Raw genomic sequence first — 25,478 nt, 5'->3', positions numbered from 1 at the left:
TCGACATTTTGTCGATAGAACTGTCGGAAGAACTGTAATTTCCGTTGCAACTATCTTGAATCCATCGACTTCAAAGTCAGTTCTAAAGCCCAGTATCGAATGAATATGCAGAGAAAATGTACGAGAGAGACAGACAACAAAAGATAACTTGACGTATGCAGGTGGACTTGTGCGTTGTGAGTTAGTTCGAGATGTAACCAGAAATATGTGTATTGGTTCATAATTAATTTTAAATCAAAAGGACAAAACAGCTCATTTGTATTTTCAGTTGCCTTAGGAATAGGTTTAATTTAAGTGTATTATTATTAAATTGCATAATAATTTTTAAGACAGTTACTATTTGGTATCGATATGTTCGAGTCGATGTCCCTAGGCCCCAGCCTAGTAGAAACAGTGAGAATTCTTAGTCTCTTTCAAATGTTGCAATCGTATATATAGATATTTTATTTCGTCATGATTATGTTAAAACCTGATTCATAGAATACAATAAAATTGCCCTAGGTTGGTTAGGTATTCCAATGATCGTTTTATGAAAGAAAAAGAACGGGAGGTATTCATCGTATTTTATATGTGCGTCGGAACCTTGGAATCGTGTATTAATATATACAGATGTTTCATTTTTTCCTGATTTTAATTTTTTTTGGAACTTCGTTCTTGATAAATTTGATTTTGACTTCTAATATGACATAAGTGATACAGAACTGTGGAAGGTTATGTACAGACATGTTCTCGTACTTCCAGCGTCTTTATTTCTAACTTCGTGCATCCTTGTCAATATTTTATGCTTTTTTATATGTCATTACGATTTAATTGCCGAAAATCCTAATTTGAAAGCTATATTGTCATATTAATAAATGTTTTTACACAATGGAAAATGAAAAATAATGGTATTTAACTGCAGACAAGCTGCAAAGGACTCCCAAGTTTGTAAATCTGCCATTAACGGGAGGTTCTGAGATTTAAAACTCTTTAGAATTGATTTTGACAGATTTAAAAAATCTGTTCCAGCTAGAAACGTAAATAACAGAGAAAAGTTATTGGAATAAAGAAAAAACTTCACAGGAGAATTAGATGGTTCAATGATTGTTCATATATTTTTTATTTCCCTATTCATTTGCAATATATGATAATAATAATAGGAAATTGTGTGATGATACAATTCAGTTGACACGATGGATAAAAATCTAGTGATTTTTATTTCTATGATTAAGAAGTCGTTTTCTATTAGGAACACCCGTTAAAACCTAATAATTAGGTCGTATGGATGATATCTTAATCTATTTTTATAGCTTACGAAAGTTATTTCTGCTTTGACCGATTCCATTTGAAGATCACAGACTAGGTATAACAAAATTGGGCACAAAACATGTAGCATCTGTAACAATTCTTATCCTTTTCATTGCAATCACTCCAGAATTTCAATGCTGGCTCCTGATCCTCACAGTGGAATACTGTAGGTAAAAATGGGCTTGAGATTTGCTTTGTAGATCAATACCTTATTTTTTATGGATAATTTAGATTTTCTTCCTAGCAGCCAGTATATATATACCTCTTAATTATGGAGTGTAGAGAAGGAGGAACGTCTCTGGGTTAAAAAATGTGAGCTGATTTTTTATGGGTAAATAGGACGCGCTGATTATAGAGGGTATTCGCTTGAATTTTACGCGCTGATTTGAAAATAACTGTATAGTAATGCTTTAAATAATGCACCGTGATAATGAAATTAGTATTATTAAAATAATGAAACGATTAACAAAACAGAATCTCGTTAAATAACTTTATTATTTAGCTATTTATTTGGTTTAGATAATACATATATTCTAATATGAAAAAAAGTAGAATCATGTAACAATAATGAAATAGTATAAAAAAAACATTTTGGTTGATTAAAATAAAATATTGAATTTTATCCGTAACTAATATAATAATTATAGCGATATAATTAGATCAATAAAAATAATAGAATAATAAAAAAATATTTCGGTTCATAAAAATAAAATATTGAACTTCATTAGCAACTAATATAATAGTTATAGTCATATAAAAATATCAATAAGAATAATAAGATAATTGAAAATAAAACATTTAGGTTCATAGAAATAAAATATTGAACTCTATCCGCAACAAATATAATAATTATAGTTTTGTTAAAATATCATTGGTAATTATCTTATGCAAGCAGGTACAGAAATATATCAAGTTTTTAATAAAAAATAAAAATCTAATAAGATATTAAGGGTTGCACAGCTTTTCACATGAATATAATCAAACGTCAGTCACAACTTTGATAATTTCTTATACAGTAAGTGTTTAACTTCAGATCTCAATCCCATAGTACAATCAGCGCCACGTATTATCCCTACAGAATTCAGACCATATTTTAAACGTACCGTCCATAAGAGATGTTCCTCCTTCTCTACACTCCATACTTTTAATGTTAGTTTGTTTACTCTCGGTTAAGATGTGTTTCTCCCAGGTTAGGCACTTCTATATACATGCCTAAATATTTGATATTGTGCCGTTGTAGTAGAGTTTGGTTGTTTAGAATGACATTTGTCTTTATGGTTGGCCAATTGTTTATATGAAACAGATACTGGCAATTATGTTGATTAAAATATTAAAATATTTTATACCCATTTTACTATTTAATAAAAAATATCCTATCCTTATCAATTCGAATAAACTTCAGCAAAATAGTCATCAACAAAATATAGTAATTAAAACTTTTGTTGCATATTCTTAAAGACACATAGTTAATCTCTATTTAAAAAATCCAACATCCAATTGGAGGGGTCCCTACTAATTATTATATATATGACACTACTTTTTTTATTATTTACTGAATATCAACAAATCACCTTAAATTGTATAGATTCTTGCTGAATCAAAACTAGAAACAGATTTTTATTTTGAGTTCTAAACAACTGTTGAGTGCAATACCTATTGCTTGAAAGAGTTTCATGGAATTAACAAATAAGATGTATCACTATCACAATCTATTATCATCAATTTTTCCCACTGTTATGACTTTTAGCTCATTTTTTACAAAAAAATACACTTTTACTAGTGTTATGTCCGTCTGTAGCAACGACATCTCCTCACAGGAAGCTATAGCGAGGTCGGGTTTTTTGCTTTACAAATGCGTTGTAGTCTCTCGCGCCGATAGTGCAACGATTTTTTTACTTATTTGATATTTTACACCAGCCTGTTCTGGCAAGGAGACTATATTCAACAGATAAGTTTGATTAGTAAAATTACTGGACCAAAATAATATATTTCAATTTATAATATTAAAACTCACCATATCTAGCTTCTTCTCCTTCCAACGATTGTTCTGTGATAACTGCCAGTTCTTTTTCTAGATCTACCAAGCATTCGTTAAGGTCCCATGAGAGCAGTCCTGAAATGAGAAAATATATTTCGATTAGGATGGACATTTTTATGGAGTTTTTTTTAGGTAACAAAGATATATTTTTCATTGTAAATCACATTATTGTCACTATGTTCGGGCAAAAATCGATAGAGAAATGTTTCAGCTTATATCAGTGACGGATTTGCGTAGTTTGTCTAGTATTTAGATAGCTAGCAACGAGTGAAAAAGTTATCACATTTATTTTATTTCAGTAATTTTTATTGCATATCATGGAGTTCTTAATATCTAATTAATTACAATTTCTCTTAAAATCTATTACAAATTTTTTTAAAGCGACTAGGCATGAGTAATGAATCGGATGATATTCCAATAGTTTTTGAATTTTTTTTGTCTCATATAAAAACTAAAGATGACCTTGAGACCTACGAAATTCCCCTAGTATTTTTTTAACTATCACTAGCTCTACGATCATACGTTTCTATGTATAACCGGGATTCATCAGATAATATTGTTCCATTTCTGCATTTACGTTTCTGACATCACTGAAATTGATTTCCTGGATATTCTACAGTTAAAGGTAATAACAACTAGGTTCGGTATGCGGAGTACAAGCCTTCTCATCATCTATACACACTTCGATTCCAAAAATCCTTCTGAAAACCACTAAATTGCTATGATTATTGTAATTCATAAGCGAGCTAATAACTTTAGACGACAATCTTGGTCCTATGCCTCTGACTCTTCACGTTTGATCTTATGTGATATGTTCGATAACAGAATCCACCACGAAACACAAACACCGGTATGCTGACTCAAATTTGACCCTTTACGCTGGAATCAGAATGATTTCTTGGTCATTCAGATTACGTTAGAGTTGTATGTATTTACCGGATTTTTGTGTGTTTATCGGCTTAGCCAGTGTTCAACATTATTGTAGAGTTAACATAAATGTTTTTAATTTCTTTTAAAAGATTGAACTATCTATTATAAAATCATGATGCCCGGTTGTGCCGTGGATACATGTAAAAACACTAATCGGAATACTAAAACAAAACAGGTATTAAATATTATGGATTTCCAACAAATGAAGACCTCACAAAGCAGTGAATAGGAGCCTGTCATTGAGAGGATAAAATGAATACAGTTCAATTAGATACCTACTAATTTTTTTGGTGTTTTTTATTTAAATTTATTATCTGTTTAATTCCATATACACAATGCAAAGTAAAGAAGATTAAAACATTCGATTCGATTCGAATTATTGATTCTCTGTGTAAAATATATCCAACATGAAATATTTCCAAGATGTTTTTCGAAGATGAAACAACAATGATGTTATCAAAAGTTTGTTCACCTGCAGTATATAAACTAATACCTGGAATGTATTAGTCCGTTATTCCATGTCATCATCATTCGTTTCCCACTATTTATCTTAAGCAAAAGATGATTTTGTTTTTGGGTCGTGTCAAATAAACTATGTTCATAAATATTTATATGCACAATCAAATAGAAGCTTCTTAATATCGTTAAGCATAATTTTTACTTCAAAAGATTGGAACAGTAACTAGTATATTTCAAACGACTACAACAAACTTGTAGTATCTTCCAAAATGAAATGAAAATGCAATAACTACAAGTATTCTTCCATGTAAGAGTCTCCAGACTTGAACGACGGGGATAGCTTGAGCCAACACTGGGAAACCCTGCCTAGGCAAACGAATCATGGCCCATGTCATGGCTATCCTATATGCATCCAAGCCTGGCTGAACTTTGTGTAATCCGACCAAGGCCCTCCTATATTTACCCAAGCCTGGCTGAACTCTAGGTAAGCCCACCTCGGCCATCCTATATCCACCCAAGCCTGGCTGAACTCTGGGTAACCCCACATCGGTCATTCTATATTCACCCAAGCCTGGCTGAACTCTGGGTAACTTGACTTCGGCCATCCTTTAATCACTTAAGTCTGGATGAACCCTGAGTAAGCCAACCTCGGTCATCCTACATTTGCCAAGGCCTGACTCAACTCTGGGTAAACCAGCCTCGGCCATCCTATATTCACCCAAGCCTAGCTGAACTCTGGGTAACCCGACTTCGGTTGAACTCTAAATATATAGATATTATTGACTATAATCAATTCAGCATAATCAATTTCTTTGTTTAAAATAAATTAGGATATTAGTTTATAAATAAAAAATGTTTCATAGCTTTTGAATTTCTTGAAAAATATTTTATTCACTTTATTCACAATTTTTTATTGTTTGACTAAGGTAGATGTGGGAATTCTCTATTCTTGAATTCGTTTCGGGGACACGTTACCGGTTTTAGTGCTGGACTATAATAGCAGTAGGGGCTGTTGAATTTATGTATAACAGCGACAATGTGTGTTTGGTTCGGTTAATAAACTCTATGATATTAAAATAATGAAATATTAAATTATAAAAATAATTATTAATTTCTAAAAATTCAAGCAGTCTACATACGTTATTGCTTTACAGTTACATAAGCTACGGTTACAATTAAATTGTCTGATTTATTATTAGTGTTTATTTCGGACTTTTCTAACCTTAATTTTTCATAAAATTATTTTCTTAGTCCTAATTGATTATTATCGTCTATAATCTTGACCATATCTCATAATAATCATGTATAATTCTTATTATAGACTAAAAAAGTGGCGTGAGTTAAAAAAAACATTTTTCTCCAACCATATAAAAATTAAAATAAAGTTAGCTTTATTCAAAAATGTCAACATTTTTTGATGGTTGGAGAAAAAAACATTCTAATTTTAATATTCAACAAAAAATGTTTTTTTGCATTATGTATTTTTATTATTTTTATTATTGTTACATGATATTTAACTTTCTTTGAGTCTTACCACTATTTGTAGCTAGAACCAGAATACTTCAAATGTGCCCTTTTTGTACATATATTTTATTAGACTTAAGAATTTTAATAGACTTAATTTTTAAATTACATATTTTATAATGAAATAATATTTCAGTTCTGAATTTTATTGTGGATGGTATTGTACGGCACTGATTTTGAAAAAACATATTATGTTGTATAGTTTTAGTCCAAAGTCCATGTGACTTTTTTACTCGTCGCTACAAAAAGCACATCTAAGATTGTGAACATTTCTTCTAGTTTTATGTCTCGTTTGGTTACTTGTGCAGTTTATCACATTTGAAATATTTAATTATGTCTGAACTCGTCTTGTTTGCGCTTTTTGAGTTTGACGAACAGATAAATAATATAAAATCAGTAGAGGTAGGGCCAATATCTTGGATAAGTGATGAAACACTTTTTTTTTTATCCTCCTACTAAAGATTTGAGCAAAGTTGATAAATGGGTTCAGAATCAACATAGTTCAGGTGTTTCTTGGGAATCATTTTCCATAAAAATTATGGTCGAAGCTAAAGAAAAAAGATGTGTACACCACAGACACAGATGCTGATATGCATAAAAAAACAAACCCGTTATTCTAAGTTCAAAAAATGTTGCTAAAGTTTAGCAACCCCTCAATAAATGAACAATTTTACCAGTAACAGAAAGCATGTGAGGGAAAATGATAAGGTAAATAATAGTCTGGTTTCTGATCCTAATGAAGAACAAGAAGATGGTGCCAGTGGACTAGCATTAACAACATCATCGCGAGAAAATTCTTCAGGAGGTAATTATTTAATAAGTTTAACTAGAGTAGTTTAACAAAATACCATGCATGAGTGGAAATTTAATTATTTATTATATTCCAATAAAATAAATCATTCTGTAATTATTACATCATTCTATTTTAAAAGTTTTAGATTCTTCGGTATACAAATAATGAAACTTTTCATTAAGATAGAAATAAATAATGCTAAGAGAAACATTCTATATGATCTCAACAAAAGTATGGTTGAACTGCAACCAAAATTTTCTAAAAATCAAGTAAATTCATCTGTTGGTCTTAGCGTACCTTCAAGAGTTATAGGCTTCTCAGGATATCCTTTTAAGAACGTAGAAGAATTTGAACAATTTGATGAAGATCTTAAAAATAAAGAAGAAAATCGTAATGCTGTGGTATGTATCTCAATTTATTATTTTTTTTTTCAAAGAATCCATTTTACCCTTTAGCTTATATATCTGCCTCAATTTTCTAAAAAAACATTTGATGTGTCCTTATATAATGCTAAATTTGGCATTTGATAAAATTTTAGAGAGATTACCAAGGAGGTTCAACTCCAATATAGTGTTTGTGGGAAAAAAATCCTAGACTGTGGCAAAAAAAGTTTCAAGGATACCCAATTATTTGAAATAATGGAAGGTAAAAGATCACTGTTCGAATAATTTTTCGCTATTATTACATGATTTTTCTAAAAATCGAAAAGTTACTTGGAAATTTATTAAATTAAGGGGTTTCGTGGCAGTCATTGTCATAATAAATATAACTAAACGTATAAAAAAATGAAACTAAATTTTGTAGTTTAATTAGTTTTCTTGAATTTTTGGCATAAACTATTTCCGAACTTATTAGTGATCCCATAAACAAATTTTATCATTAACTGGGGTGACTTAATTTGACGGTACAAATTTTTCACATTTTATAATTTTGATTATAATCTAATAGTTCCTATTGACCAATGACAGAAAAAGGAACTCCTGAAGTGTCAACAGACATATACAAAAGAAATTTGTATGGAACGATCTAATAATAGTAATAATAGATTTATATAACCGTAAAACGTCAAATATAAGTCGATTTTCAAAACTCGAAGTAAACCAACAATTTCTGAATTCTTTGAAAAAAGTTTTCATAGCGAAAAGTTAATAATTATTGCTGAATTATTCAAAAGTATTTTCTTAATTGTAGAATTTTCAAAAACGAAATATTTGGAGTCAAAAGAAAAACTGTGCATCATTACCAAAGTGAGCACATATTTGTCCGGTGCTAAAGACCGGAATGGCGGCCGAGCACAACGCGGAAAAGAGACTGAACTAGTGGATCCACACTCCTATAGATAGTCCATAAAGATTAGAATAATTTATATCTTGTGCAAAGTTTATAAACGAGCTTTAAAACCAATTTATTTAATATTTGATTAATATATATTCTATTATTAATGATAAAATATATATTAAAATTCACAATTTGTTTTGTCTTAATAACAATATAATGTTTTGTTTTATTATTTTATTATTCATAACTACCCAAACATTAAATGTAATAATTTTTATGAATAATTTTTTATTTGTAATATTGCAAAAAGATAATAAACATAGAATAATAAAGAAATGGTATTATTTATTTATTAATTATTTAACTAATATTTTATTTTATTAACAATATATTAAAAATCTATTTTTACAAGCAAAAACCTTGGACCAGTCCAATCGCGAGTTTACCTGGGCATCCAGAGTTGCAAACCAAGCGGAGGACATTAATATCAACCCAGAGTTTCGCCAAGCCTGGACTAGACTTGGCAAGTAGCCTTGGACCTATCTAAGAAACCAAGCCTGGCCCAGGCTTGCAACCAGTCTTGGGTCTATCTGGATAACCAGGCCTGGCCCAGGCTTGCAAGCCAAGCGAGGAACATTGTTATCATTCCAGAGTCCAGCCAAGTCTGGGCCAAGAAAGGCTTCCAAGCCAGGGCCAGAGTTGTACATACTTGGCACAAGTTTGGGCCCATAGTAAAATCCTATATGGGCTTCTGAGTTAACAGCTTGGGGTGTATTGGTTAGATTTTTCGATTATTTTTTTCATATCTTACAATGTAACAAATTAGATATTGCTTAGGACCTTATTTGGTAAACAGAAAAGAGTTAACATGTTCAAAATTTGAAGGAATTATATTGCACTAAGAAGCTCAATCGGGAAACATATTTTGAAAAAAGAAATTCAATATCGTTACATATACAATGTAAGTATCACTTCTCCTTTCGTTTATACATTCTGAATATAACTTGATTGTATTTATTAGGGTAACTGCATTGAAACCTTTTTGAAGTAATAATAGAATGTGACCTAGCGGTAATCTAATTCAAACAATATTCAGTTTCCACTAATTGAAGTAAGCTTACATCAAGGAGATTATTCTTTTGTTAACCAAATGAATTTTTCCCAAGCGTCTTTCTCATTTCCTACGAAATAATTTAATTCGCTAATCTCTTGATTACGAGTCCCTGGTTCATTTAATTCGAGAATTACAAGGAATGAAACATAATTAAACCACGAAACAGACAGCTAGACTAACCGAATCTCTTTAATCACATTAGGACAATATATTTCTGTTCTAGATATTCCTATATACTAATAATTGTTAGTGGAGTTACGAAGAAGCTGATCTCGAATATATAAAACGAGTGTGATAACACAGGTCAACAATATTTGAACTTTTTTTGTCGTAAGAAAACATACTAAATTTTGAAGGTACTATAGCCATAAAAAATAGATAGTATATCAATGGAAATAAACTGATATATTAGGTTGCTTTGTATCATAAAAACATATATTTTTATAAAAAGTATAAAAATCACTAAAAATTGGAAAAATATAAGTCTCCAACAGTAATCTGCTAGTATCTTGGACTTTTTTTCCCTTGATAGTGCTTTTGTGTTAAGGAAATGTCCTGATGAAATATTTCGCCTTGTTATTCACTTACAGCATCAAAATTTTAAAGACATATTACACCCCAAAGCTTCTTATGAAATTATAAGCTCATCGATTAGGTCTTTGTATTTTTCCGCTTTCCTAGGGCTCCCTAGGAAATATTGGACAACATTCACAAAACATTTCCAGGTGACTTTTTCCAGATTATTCAACTTTCCTTCAAAGTTTGTTTTCTTCATTTGTTCCCGTATTTGTGGACCAATATATTCCCTCTTTAATTTTTGCCCCGCAGGGTTTCGGAAATATCTCTTTCAAATTTTTCATCAGGCCGAGCTTTACTCGTATATTCAACGGTGTTAATAGTATGTCGTCAGGGTTCACTAAAGGATTATTTTTAATATTCTTCTGCCCGGGAGTAAGTGATTCACACTTGGGCCATACCTACTTTCTTTGTGTAGTGAGTTTTCCTGTCTCTGCTGACGCATTCGCAAACGAAACAGTAATATTTTGTGACACCAAGCTGTAGTCCAAGCAAAAGAGCAATGATTTCAAAATCCCCACAAATTTTCCAAACATGTTCACTGAATTTAATTTTCTCTCGTCTCTATTATATCAGAACCATGGGCAACCACCACTGAAGGACATTTGTTTCCGTTGTATGGCAACACTGCTTGTGTGCAAATGTTATTACAATATACTAAATCATCTGCTTTGGAAAAATAAGGTTTCATTTCATCGTCACGATGTCGAAAATAAGAAATTTTCGTAAAAGGAAAAAGTAAATTCCGACCCCGAAAGAGAATCCTATTTGGATTTGGTTGTGACACTTTTGGTTCTTTTGGTTCCGTCCAAATAATTGGTATCTCAAAAGACAAATGTCTAGATTCTTGTTTAGCCCAACCTAAAAGGAGTCTTACACACGTTACACAACATATATGTGGAACCTATGATTTAGTGACGCTCAGGAAAACGAAAATAGTCTAAAAAGCACTTTTCAATTAAAGGCGCAAATTCTGTTTACATTTACAATGTATCAAACGTAACTTAGTTAAATGTAATCATTATACAGCCGCCTTAACTAACAAACAAAAACACGTGTGTGAGGTCAGAAAATAATATATAGCTGTACAAAAAAACTGGATGTGACTGAAACAAAATAATAATTTTTTTTGAATCTTTTTCTTCTTATTTGATCTTAGTGGTTCGCCTGTTTGTTTGTAGTCGTCACTCTGATTATTGCTTTGTAAAATTGGCATTCCATCGCTTTCGACGGCGTGCTACTACATCATAACATTGATTTGTCGCGTTCAATTTTTAAATCAGTATAACATTTTGATGAAGCGATTAGTGCTGCATCTTCATTTGATACCAATTTAAAGAAGCTTATTTTGGACTTTATTCGCTATACTTTTAATAAAACAGATTTCTAATTTTGAAACGATTCATGTGCCTCATCTGGACGTCAATCGTGCAACCCCAATCGGGATTGCTGGAAAATTGCATTTCTGGGATTATTATTCTCTCTGGAAATGTTTACACTTCTCCTCGATTTTCAGTTGAGCCTGGAAATGAAAATGATTTCCATGCGAGGATGAATAAAATGTTTCCCGTGTTATTTTGAGATTTTTCGTGCTTTTCAATTCTTTGTGGTGATTAGAAAAAATATTATTCCAATGATGAATTGCGATTTTCTCTAATTACGATTTTATAGCGGCCACGCTCTAAAACAATATTGTTTGTGGCCAAATATTCACAGGGAAGATTTTTATTCATTAACTTGCACTAAGGAACTGTTGGAGCTCTCCAAAAGTTTATTGCTGATAACAAACCGGACCCAGTCAAATCTATACTACAAAACTAGTATGGATAGAAATAACTCTATATGTTTCTTGAAATAAATTCTTAACATTACCTTTTTCGTTTGCATAAAATCCTTATTCCGCTACTGTTTCCATTTACTGCATGTTCGCTTTAGTTAATTGACACAACATAGTATTGCAAACTTGTTTCCTTGTTTTCTTAACACATTACTGTCTAAGTTTGTGCTTGAGAGAAATCTAATTCAATTACAAATTCCCAAATGAGAAAATGCATCTTAGAACATAGTTTCCATTGGAACACCAACTAATTTTGCAGAAACTTTTATTTTAGATATCCACGTTCGTTACATACTTTGGTCTCTGAAGACGAAACGCTCGTCAGACATTGTAATTGTCTAGTGATATGTTGAAAGAACATGTAGATTAAGCCAGAATTGAATCAGCAGTCAATTAAGTGGATAACAAGCCGTAAACCTCGACAAAGGCGGTAAAGATGACTTTCTTTCATGAAGAAAGTTGATCGTATGACTAGACTTTGATAACAAAATTTCACAAATTATGTATTGAATTTATTCTGCAACCTATTTTTATCATCAACGCCTTTTAAGTATTGCTTCACTATTAACTAATATCAAGTTATTATCTAATTTTCTTTAAAGTTATAGATATATTGCTTATAAACCTGGACGGTAGCAAGATGTTGAACGGTATATTCTATTAGTTATTCACGGTATGCGTAAAATGTACTGAGGAAGACTAACCTCTACAACAGTTCTCAAGTCTCGAAGCTCAGGGTATCATCGCTATGAGCGAAGTATTTTCGAGAATACTATGGTTATTAGTGGAAGTGGAAGACTGGGTATGACTTTTGTATATCACGAAAGAAAAAGATTGAGGAACTTTTATAGAAAGAGAATAATTGGGAATGAGAAGGAGACAAGAGCTTCGTGTGTTCTCGAGGTTTATTTCCAAAAAGGGATTATATTCTTATAAAGATAAATGTATACTAAATCTCCGGAAAATACAATGAAAAATCGAGCTAGATACTTTTACAAGACAATAGTAGAAGAGTATCCAAAACAAACTGGACATATACACTCCAATGAACCTTAATGATTGGTTCAAAGAGATTATCAATCTTCCTGAATAGAAAGCAGGTGACAATATATATATATATATATATATATATATATATATATATATATATATATATATATATATATATATATATATATATATATATATATATATATATATATCTAAGGGTATTGACTATAATTTCAAACAATTGCCGGCTCGAGCCAACATAGAAGGCGTAAGAATCTTTGATAAAAGAAGCTTGAATTAAAATAACATCAACTAACGGTGGTGGATGGTTTTAAACACACCCTTTTCTATTCTCTTCTGGATCCAACGTCTTTTACTTGTTCACAGAAGTAAAAGAAATGAAGCTTTGATTGTAATTAAACGGAAACTTATTGATCGAAGATATGAAGACACTGTTTATTATTTTAATCTTTGTCAAAAAATTACAGTGATTTTTCTCCCAAAAGTTTGCTATTCTGTATTTAATATTTACCTTCACATACATATGCGCAATAAATCATATTGAACACAATTTAATAAACTCAGTTGAATCCAGACATCATACATTTTTAAAGTATGATGGCAGTAATGAATCTAAAGAAAACAAGTTCAAATTAGACCAGAAATTGTGAATATTGAATTTTCGGATACAATGAATGAAATGAATTTTTCCGCATTGCATCACATTATAGATACAATCATATTCCAAGCTACTAATGTGAAATCGATTTATTTTTATTACTTTGATAATAAATTGTTGCAACATAACGGTATATTGTTATTTCTATTGGGAGCGTGCTAAATAACATTCGTATTTGACTGATCTAAAAATCATGTAGGTATTCATATTGATTTAAAACCGTTATTTACATCAAATGAACTGCATTTAAGCGAAGTATTATAAATCTCATCACTGCAATTGGAAAATAATACAAGATTTCACTGATCTATTCTGCAGCTGTTTTTTTTTCGATGAAACTGAGGATAAATGAAGGTTTAGAGCAGTCATGTCGTATCAATAATTGCGATCGCAATGTGTACAGAAAGAAGAATCATGTCTTTAACATGTTTTTTAGACTTCATTCAATTCCTCTACAAATGTTTTAAATACTTGTACTCTCAAGTCTACGGATTTTTATAAGTAGTCAGTCAATGTTGTTTGTGTCGGTCGCGTGCGATATTCACAATTGTTTTGTCGACTTCCATAATTGTTACGATGTTGGCATAATGTCAAAGAAACGAAGAGTTGATAGTGAGTGCAGAGTTTGTCAGTCTAAATGGGCAATTGCATATTTTTTCATAGAATGGAAAGGTAAACCACTGTGCTTGATTTGTAGTTGAACAGTTGCTGTTTGTAATGAGTTTAATTTGAAGAGACACTATGATGCGAATCATCAGTCAAATTCGATTGGTACACTGAAAAAATAAGAATCAACACATTGGTATCTTTAAAATCTAAACTTCAAGGTCAAGAATTCATGTTTACTAAAGTTAATGTAGAGAGCGAAGATGCCCTGAAATAAAATTTCATTATTGCATTAGAAATCGCTAAAAGATCAAAACCTTTTAATAAAATCACTAATGGTGATTTTATTAAAGACTGTATATTGAAATTACCGATGTTTCATTTCTATCTCAAAAGTCAATAAATCAAAATATTTCACTCTCAAGAAATACTGTTGCTTCAAGAATAAATGATTTATCTCAAAATTTGGCTCTTCAACTGAAGGAGAAAATTAAGGAATTTACAAAGTTTTCACTGATCGTTGACGAGAGCACTGATACTGTTGATACAGCTCAACTTGCTGTTTTTATACAGTAACTTTGAAATAACTGAAGAACTATTAAAGTGCTTTCCTTTGACAAATACTACAACAGCAAACTATATTTATTCTACAATTGAGCATTTGATAGCAGAATATGAACTCGACTGGAATATACTTAGCAGCACAACTACGGATGGCGCTTCTGCCATGGCCGGCAAACATTCGGACGTTGTAACTAAATTGAAACAGAAAACATCAGGGAATTTTGTAGGATTTCACTGTATAATTCATCAGGAATCATTGGCATCCAAACATTTAAAAATGGACCATGTCATGCAACCTATAATTGTATAATTAAAATTGTATTTTTATTTATTTCACCGAAGTTCGTTGGCTCAGCCAAGGAGTAGTTTTAGAAAGATTTTTTGCATTACGTGACCCTATTCAAGCTTTCATGCTAGAAAAAGGCAAACTATTTGATTATGACAATGACTGGTGGATTGATTGTGCCTTTTTGGTAGATATGAATAAACACTTGACTGAATATAAAGTTATAGGGTTAATAATCTGATTGTCACTCAAATGTATTAATATATTCAAGCCTTTGAAACAAAGTTGAGGCTGTAGGAAAATCTGGTAAAAAATCAAACTTTGGATCATTGTCCTTATTTAAAATCATTTGACAAAGTGAACCAAAAAAAATATTCTCAACTTCTGCAAAATTTGATTACGGAATAGAACAATCGTTTTGAAGACTTGAAGACACAAAATAAATGAAATGGGATTCCCAATTTTCAACAATCCATTCAATTTTGAAACTTCACAGGCACCAGTTCATTTGCTAATGGGGTTGATAGATCTTCAATCGGACAGTATTTTGAAAGAAAAATTTAATGAGATTAACGGTCTTACATTTTATACACAATATTTCAAGAGCTTGGATAATTACCCGGGATTCAAAAAGCATGCAGCACGCATTCTCTGCATGTTTGGTAGCACCTACTTATGTGAGCAGATATTTTCCGTCATGAAAATAAATAAGAACAAATATCGCACAAGACTTACGAATGAACATCTCCAATCAATTCTTAAAATAACTACAACGAATATGATACCTGACATAAATAAGCTTGTCAAAAACAAGAGAAGTCGGGTATCTGGATCCTCGAGCTCAACATAATTACTTACCATATTTTATAATTTTGATATGATCTGGCCCACCTACGAATTCAAAATTCAACCAAACCATCAAAACAATTTAGTAGTATGGAAAAGAAGCAAAAAATTGATAGTGAATGCAGAGAATTCAAAGATCAGTGGAACATCCAGTATTTCGTAATTGAGTCCAGTAACAAGGCGCTATGTTTGATTTGCAATGAAAGCATAGCTGCTCTCAAAGAATATAACATTAAACGTCATTATGAAACAAAACATTTTCAAAATTACTCAAAATATACAGGAAGTTTGCGGACAGAAAAATTCGAAGCTATGAAGCGCGGATTGAAATCGCAGCAATCTTCATTTACAAAACTCAAAACTGAACAAGAGGCTGCAATTCGTGCCAGCTTTCGTGTGGCTCTTGAAACTGCAAAACATGGAAAATCATTCACCGATGGAGAAATGATCAAAGAATGCATAATTGCAATAGCCGAAGAAATGTGCCCTGAAAAGGTAAATTTATTAAAAACTGTCAGTATGTCAGCAAACACTGTGGCTCGAAGGGTAGAAAACATCGCTAAAAATATATCCTCTTAGCTGTTCGACAAACATGGACATGTTGAGTGGTTTTCTTTGGCCTTGGATGAGTCAACGGATGTGTCAGATACTGCTCAGGTGTCGATTTATATTCTTGATATGTATAGTATTCATGACACAACTACTGGTACGTACAGATATTTTTAAAGGAGTTGAAATGGCCATTAATCAAAAGAACCTTCGATGGAAAAACTTGAAATGTATTACAACTGATGGAGGCAAAAACATGAGTGGGAAAGATAAGGAGTGGTCGCTCTTGTGTCAAAGGCTGTAGAAAATGACGGTGGTTCAAAACCATTAGTCTTACATTGTATCATTCATCAACAGTCTTTGTGCGGAAAATGTTTGGATATGTCTGAAGTTCTGAAACCAGTCATATCAACTGTTAATTTTATCAGATATTTTGGGCTGAATCACCGACAATTCCGACAATTTATTGAAGAGATTGGAGAAAATGACTTACCTTATCATACTGCCGTACGTTGGCTTAGTTGTGGGAAGTCCTTCAACGCTTGTTTGAACTTCGAGCAGTGATCGAAATTTTTTCGAATGAAAAGCATCGCCCTCTTACTGAATTACAAAACAATGCATGTCTGTGGAAGTTAGCATTCTATGTTGATTTGACAAAACATGTGAACGAACTGAATTTGAGATTGCAAGGAGAAAACCAGCATCTTCCTAATTTATACACTAATATCAAATCATTCCGGAAGAAATTGATATTGTTTCAATCACAACTACGAAGTAAATGTTTTTCACATTTTAAAACATCTGAAATATTCAGCCACACCACTGAGACTGAGTTTCCTATCGATTTTGCAATCAAAACTTTGAGTGCTTTGAAAATAAATTTTGATACTCGTTTCTCGGACTTTGATGCCATTGCGAATCAAATTAAGATTTTCCAGAATCCTTTTGATACTGACATTGAAACCCCAGCCCCGGAACTTCGAATGGAAATGTTTGATCTACAGTGCAGTGATGTAATTAAGAACAAATATCAAAACTCATCTTGGTTGGAATTTTATAAGAGTCTCCACTGACACAATTTGATAATTTGCATAAATTTGCTCGTGGACTGTTTTCTGTTTTTTTCTGACAAATCTCAATTACGTAAATCTCATTAGTATTTTATATGTCATGATGCTTGTTATAAGTTATGTTTTTATTTAAAATGTATAAAATGTTAGTTGGATTCATTTCAATAATTTGTTAGTTATTATATACTGAAGTTAAATTTTCTGCATATTATACACGTGTTTACTCATTACAATTCTGTGTTTCTTTATCCAACTTATCACAAAAACAATAACAATAAGCCTACAACAATGTTATGAGTAGTTAGCCCATTACCATATCAATATAGATGTCATATTAATAATTATTCAACATAAAATTAGAATACTTCAGTAAATTAAATTTAATTTGCTATAAAAAATATGTTCTCTAAAAGGAGTTTTCAAGTATGCTAGTTCTCCGCGGGCCGGACAAAATCTTTCCGCGGGTCGGATGAGGCCCTCGGGCCGTAGGTTGGAGATCCCTGCTTTAGACCATGGGCGCATGAAGACAATGAAAGTGTAAAGTGTCGTGAGAATAAAGAAATATTCAACAATCTGATAATACCATCGTAATAAGAATTGCTAAATTAACTAGAGTAGATAAATTTTCCATTTTTCGAGTAGTCGCGAAAGGAGTTGCTGTGGATCATTCACTGAACCGAAAACATGTTAAAAAAAACTGAAACAAAGCTACTCAAGATTTTATACGTAGGACACAAAAAGGGCTCAGTTCACGTCTGGTACCCTGTTTAAACCAAACTCCCTTAGAGGCAGATACATTTTACTCGTATATTTACGTTTTATAATTTAATATTCAGTTGTAGCAAGTTAATGAGGTATAAAAATGATTATTTCCCAAGTTCCAAGTACGACTACAATTAAGTGCATCCTTCTAAATAACGGCGTATAATGCCGTCCAATTTATAATGATTCGATTGACTTTTAACGAATACTTTGAAAATAATGTCCTTACAACAAAAAAAAATATGGATATAATATACAAAATGGCTCTAATAATTCATTTGGTATTGATACAGATACAGAAAGTGAATGAACAAATTCATAAGATGACATTAAAAATATGAAGAATATTAATTAACACAGAATTTGTGGACTCAATGCTATTGTTTATCGTCATTATTTTATGTCTGAAATACGAAATTATTTCTATTGAAGAGAAAAGTATCTACTTGTAATTGTAAATAATTAACAATAATATACATGGAAACCCTAAGTTTGCACCTGGCCACCATTTTTTAAAAATTATTTACTATATATTCTTTGAAATGATGTAAATTTGATTTAAAAACAAGTCGTTGCAATTTATATGAACAAATTCATTATACTGACTCTAATAAAATGTAATTGCGGCAAATTATTTATAGGCAAACCCTCTCCAATGTATTGCATACTCCATAAACATTCAACAGACATAAACCTATTCCCAAAATCTGAGAAATGCCTCAGGATGAAATACCGAAAATGTTTAGCTTTGAAAAAACTATGCTGTAGAAATAAATGGAATCAAAATACCATATGAAAAATGAGCCTATATATGTATGTATATGTATACGGATGGCTCCGGAACAGTAGACAGAAGTGGAATAGGAGGGGACCACAACACTGAAAGCTTGGGAACACATCAAGTATTTCTCAAGCAAAAATATATGCAATTCAAAAATTTGTTCAGTTCAATTTAGAAAGAAATAATCGCAAATACGATATCATCATCTTGTTGGATAGCCGTTAGAGCTTTAAGCTCCAATGTTATAAACTGGTGTAGGAATCCCTGAACAAGTTAAACGGGCTAAGTTAGAAGAATAAAATCAACCTCCGATTCTGACACACACTGGAGTGGAGGGAAACGAAACAGCTGACAGACTAAGTAGAAGAGAAGCGGATACATCCTTCAAAAGACTTTTGTGATGTCAGCTAAAGAACAATAGAGAAAAAACTGGAAAAGAAAGTTGATAGGAGTGAAACCAGTTGCTGGTAAAATCTATAGGAGTTGAAACAAGCAAAGGTACTCTTGTGTAATTATAACCAAGGAAGATATGTTGAATATATCATTCTAGGTTTAGCAGAGAGTACAACGTGTAGATTCTGTTACGTAGAGAACAAAACCTCTATCCACAATCTCTGTGTGTGAGATACCACGGAGCTCTAGAGGATTATATCTGGGAGCTTATGAAATAGAAGGCGAAGATCTCTGGCAGCAAGATCTATCCCAAATTCTGAAGAAAATTTTCACAGCAAGGAAATATGGCACAATAGATCCTTTGGTCACAGTGTACATGACACCCTGAACTACATACATACAAACATTGATGTACACTTAGTTTGATAAAAAACAGATAGCTGCAGAATCGAGCGATGAGATATTAGACAACCGATTTTGGGTAAATCAAATATATAGTGTAGTATTTTCCTATTTTTTTACCAATAATTTATCTCAAGGTATTCGTACCATTTTACCTTCTGTTCATGGAACGCTCCCCATTCATATTAATTATTTACTGCTCTATGAATTAAGACATCTATCCTTTTTTGTTTAGTTTTGGTTAATTTTTGTGACGAATGTGGTATCACCATAAACGTATTATGAATATATTTGAAACTGAAGTAAAAAGATGAACATAAGAGTATGTGAACTTCGATCAAATTGAACTTGATTATTACGTAACTAATTGTTAATTTTTGACAATAGAGTTATTTTAAAAATCTATAATTCACTCCATGTTACCTTTTTACAAATAATGATTACGAATTCCATCGTCAGTTCAGTTTAAATACGATGTAACTTATGGATTATTATGTTCGGAGAAGCCTTTGCCCTCACACTCCCATATAACTTTATCAGTTTGCCCGTATGTATAAGCTTAATATATTGGGTCTCAAAACTTGTTCACTCATCCCTTAAGTCTACAATCAGTAAGTCAGCAAGTGTTCCTATAGGAGCAATAAAATTGGTTGTGTATATTGAATATCAATAAGATCTTTGGGCTTCCTCGACTGGGTATTTGTAATAAAAAAATATTTTATTTATCTTGGAAATATTTCGACTATCAACTTGAATGTTATATATAGGGTGTCTCCGTGCGAGCTGCAATGGAAATCTGATCATTAGCAGCTCTGGATATATTTTAAACAGTACTGTGAATGGTATTTTTTGTTAGAATGTTCTAGAACTATTGTATAATGATGTATGTGATCGAACGAATCATTGTACCTCCGCTCTTGTCCAAAAGGCCCCAATTTCAGAACTTTTTAGCATGCAACCTCGCTTATTCGTGATATTCAACTGCGGAGATTTCAAAATCTCAAATTTATTTTAGTATTGAGTATTAGAAATGAGTGATAATGAAAAATATCTGAGAGAGAGATGAAACAAAACTCAGAAATAAGTTAATAGAGCAGTTTAAAGATTTTATGAAACCAATGAAGAGAATTTCTTTCTAAAATGAAAACATTAGAAATCTATTAAAAGTTGAAAGCTTAACGGGGGATATCGCCACTTTTATTTTAGTTGACAGGGATGAAAAAATGACGACATTAGGGTTTAATGGAAAAATGTTCAGTAAACTCTTCCTTATACCAAGATAATAACGCGATGAAATGAATAAAAATGGGTTTTTGTTCAACTGTCAGAAAAATACAACAATTTTTCAAACCATTCTTTAATTTCTATGACCTCTATTAGTACTAAATAATTATTTGTTTAGTTGGTTCATACGATCGGTATTTACATATTCAAATCAGCCTGTTTATTGCTGTGATTTCCCTTTTAAGAATAATGGAGGAATATCTACAAATGCTAAGATACTTCATTCATACTTAAAACTAGAAGAGGTAAGCCGCAAAGCCCTAAGACACTTTGCAAAGTCACTGATACTCGTACATCACTGGTAAACAATCCGGGGTAACAACAGATCAAAGTGTTACGACGTCGATTCACAGCCTTTATGCCCTACCTCATCTAAACTGATCTAAAGTTATATGTACATAATAAAAATTTTATTAACAGAAACTAATCCAACGGGAGCAAAACGAAAATTTTCGTAACACGATCATCTGGCTCTCATACCATGGTATATCTGTATAAGATAGTACAAATATATCTGTTGACAAGTAAGTGATCGTTGACTGTTTATTTTATTTGTTCTCAGAGATATAAATGATTCATATACTTTTTGTTTTGATCTAAGAATTAAATTAATTAAACTAATATATTTCATATTTGTGATACAAACAAAACAAAATTATACTTCTGTATTCATTACTAAATTTATTAATATTTTTACGTCTAGAGTATAACCATAGAATCAAAAATTACAAACTATTCTGATTTCATTGCTACCTAGAAATCTAACATATCAGGCAGGCAACTTACGCTCTGATATAATTGCTGTAATTATTTTCTATAATTGAATTATATAGTTTAATAAAATGTTTTGTACCTATACACATAAGTATGTTGTACATGGCAATAGCGAGATCATAGTCACGTATTGAGCAGTAACCTCGGACACTAGACCCAGTCTAAACAACATGAGAATCAATATCTCGAACGAACCAACATACATAACGGCTGCATTATAATTAATCCCCCCTGTTCTTGTATCATGCGTGGCTGAAAAAATTTTACTCAGAATGCTTAGTGAACCGTTCACCATGAATAAACTTCCCTCAAAAAGAAAACACAGAGAAAATTATCAGACAATATTTATATCATAACTGAATTGAAGAAGTAAATGGGATCAAAAGATTATACTAGATATAAAAAAGCCATCAAATGGTACACAGATGTCTCCAAAACAGCATACAGAAGTGGAATAGCAGTGTACGGGTCCAGAAACAAATATTCTAAAAGATTGGGCAAAGTATTTTTGGAATGAAATTCTCACAAACAGGAGATTAGCAGACAAGCAAAAAAGTTATGCGACATTTTGGAGCTGCAATGTCGTTACATCCAAACTAGTTTGATATGTCCTGGACAAGTTGAATGAAATTGGCAACAATAATAAAGCTACTCTCAAATGGGTTTCGGGATACACTGGAATGGAGGAAAATTAAATAGCACACAAGAAAGGCTGATAAACCTTTTCCAGGACCTAAATCTGTGGAATTGAGAAGAGGATAATAGAGAAGCCATTAGAAAAGAGGTAGATAGAGCAAAAATCAGTCACTGTAACAAACTATAAGGGTTAAGACAGACAAAGATACTCCTGGAACCTGTTAAGAAAATCTATTAAATGTCTTAACCTGGGTGAAAGCAATCTACAAATTTTAACAGGAATCTTGTCGGGGCGCAAGTGGAATGTTGAATTTTATGTGTCCTATATGTTCGACTAGGGATAATTATTTCAATCGTTTAGAAGAAGAAAATATTAATAAAAGCAAGCAGCAACTACTAAAGTTATGTATTGACATTTGTAAAGCATATAAAATTATATTATAGGAATAAACATTTGGAAAGAATCTTAGAAACAGTTAGGTTAGATTAGTTTATGTAGTTTTCACCATATGATTATTTTAAATTCATACATTTTCTCAATTTTTAGATTGAGGGATGTAATATGATATAGAATCATTGCTAAAGGCTATAGAAAGCTTAAATAAATTATTGAAATACATGAAAATTAATCGATAGCAAAATGTTGAAAAATTATTACGTTTATTGGAGGATCCCATAGAAGATAAAATGAAGAATAAAATTATTAAAGTTGAATGAAAAATACGTATCAATTATCATCATAGTATTATAAAGGAGGTACATGGAAGAGCGGTAATTGATTATGGATGGAGATTTTGAATTTATAACAGGTAGTATGTTTACCTTGTTCAGATGAGAAAATAGCATTAAATTTGTTGTTTAAACACACCTCTGAAATATAACCTACATAATTCTCTTACGGAACCTTTAAATTTAAAATAATTTCTCTCAATTTAACAAAAACTTCATTGATAAAAAAGCTAACGTATGGTCCATGACCACAAAAAGTTACTTCTCTCGGATGTAAACGAGTTTTCACATCTAAAATATTTTATTATCATTTTTATTAGACTATAACCTCTCTTAATTCCTAATATACTCGTATGTATTAGTTATTGTCTGTAATGTGGGTCTAACATCTTTAAGTAAATAAATTAAGGCAAAGCTTGTACGAATTGAGTATGAGCACGCCAGTTTAACTGCAAGTTTTTAGGACAAGAAGAAAGCAGTTGGGAAAGCAGTTTTCCTTGGATGGATAAAAGGTATGAGATATACTTATTACTCAGTCATTATTGATCAAGGCAATCGAACAGAGTTATTTGTGAAGCGTCTCTATTTCAGGTTCACTCAATATAGACAATATAGAAGATAGATGTACATGTACAAAATGTAACATGCTGTTTGGTTTGTTACGTTTTTTTTTCAAATATTTTGATACTCCTTTGCTCACTTATTGTGGCTCAGTAGTCACTTCTATTTCAAATTCGACTATCGAGTTTTTGAAGAAATTAATTTGTTATCGACATCTCACTCCATTCGAATAATTCAATAAAACCTCGATACGTATTCTGAATCGTCCTCTATCTGCCTACATTCTACAACAAATACAACAATACAACAAATACAACAAATTTATTCAAACTTGTGATGATATTATCCTTTATATTCCCGGGTAAGTTTTTAAAATCTTTTAACTTTGCTTTTTATATCTAAGTGCTCAGAAAATTCCAGTTATCTTTAACAATTTCCTTTTATTTAAGCAAATTTTGTATAATAGTTTCAGAGTATTCGTATTTTCAATTTTCGAAACAGAACGAATAGAACAGATGCTTGTTTGGTTATATTTAAAAAAATTATAAATTCAGTTTTTTTATATGCTAGAACATAAGATCTTTTTTATTCAAATCTGTTCTACCTAGTTGTTTAGTAATTTCCTTTTGTGCTCCCGTTTCAGTTGAGGTCTTTAACCATCCTGGATTTCCATAGATAAGTCTCATTCTGTTCTTTAATATATAGAAATCTGAGTTGTTTTTAATTTATAACTGCTTTTTATTTGTTGTAACAAACCGAAGGAAAATAATTTTTTAATAAAAGAAGAAAAGTTATTATAAAAAAAGAATTTAATATTAAGGATGAAAGGAAAGGATTTCTTAGTTTTCTGACAGAAGCAAATAATTTGAATGTGATGTCCTTGCACCTGATTGACCCTATATACCTAGTTGGACTTTAACGCGTGCTAAATATTCATGTCATTCATGTGATTCAGTTTCAAAATTTCAAAAAAATGCCAGTAAATATTCAACCTCAATAGATGAATGTTGACATTGAATATTTCCGGAATACCGTCGTCAAACAGAAAATTTTCACATTCAAATAAAATATGAGTATAAACTACAAAACTTGGTTTGGCATCCAAAGCACGGTTTAAAGTATAGCATTTTTTCTCTAGAAAACTTCCAGTCACTTGGTATAACTTGTTTTGTTTATTACTTTCTGAAAAGTATAAAATATCGCCAACAAAGTTCGGTCGTTTCAGAAGTATTTGTTGAAACAAAAGTATTAAAGTTAAGAGTATAAGCGCTGTCATGTACATAGCAATCAAAAAGTTGTTCAGAATGAATAGATGAGAGTCATGAATATTTACATTAACGATATGTAATATTTCAAACATGTGGGGTGGAAACTGAACATACAAGAGGAGTGACAATCAATCATTATACGACTAACGATGTTAATATTAATGATTATACGAGCTGTGGTGAAAGACACGATGCATGAATCCTTTTATCACCAATTACTTACGTTGTATCTCTTTCAACTATCTTATACCTCATATTAGTGAGAAGAGTAGTCATAAGTTTGAATCTGTTCTGACTTGTCAATCTAGTGCTATAGTTGCTTGGGGATCGTGCATTGAAGTTAAGTTTGATTTCAAACTGATCGAATAGCACGAAAAGCGCATAAAATGTTGAAAATTATATGGTATAAAATTTTAATACTTTATACGGTTCTATTTATCTATTTACTACTACTATATACTA

At 31.5% G+C, this 25,478-nt stretch overlaps 1 protein-coding gene across 1 annotated transcript in view; it reads right to left on the bottom strand.

The window, feature by feature from the left end:
• Positions 1 to 25,478, bottom strand: part of LOC130448614 (microtubule-associated protein futsch) — a 172,264-nt gene that overhangs the window by 27,689 nt on the left and 119,097 nt on the right. Inside the window, exon 2 of the mRNA XM_056786046.1 lies at positions 3,302 to 3,400. Coding sequence (XP_056642024.1) covers positions 3,302 to 3,400 — 99 coding nt within the window. The remainder of the gene's footprint in view (positions 1 to 3,301; positions 3,401 to 25,478) is intronic.

This window comes from Diorhabda sublineata, chromosome 9 (assembly GCF_026230105.1).
Source record: "Diorhabda sublineata isolate icDioSubl1.1 chromosome 9, icDioSubl1.1, whole genome shotgun sequence".
NCBI lineage: Eukaryota > Metazoa > Arthropoda > Insecta > Coleoptera > Chrysomelidae > Diorhabda > Diorhabda sublineata.
The sequence above is the reverse complement of the archived record's forward strand: the minus strand, read 5'-3'. Positions and strand labels throughout refer to the sequence as shown.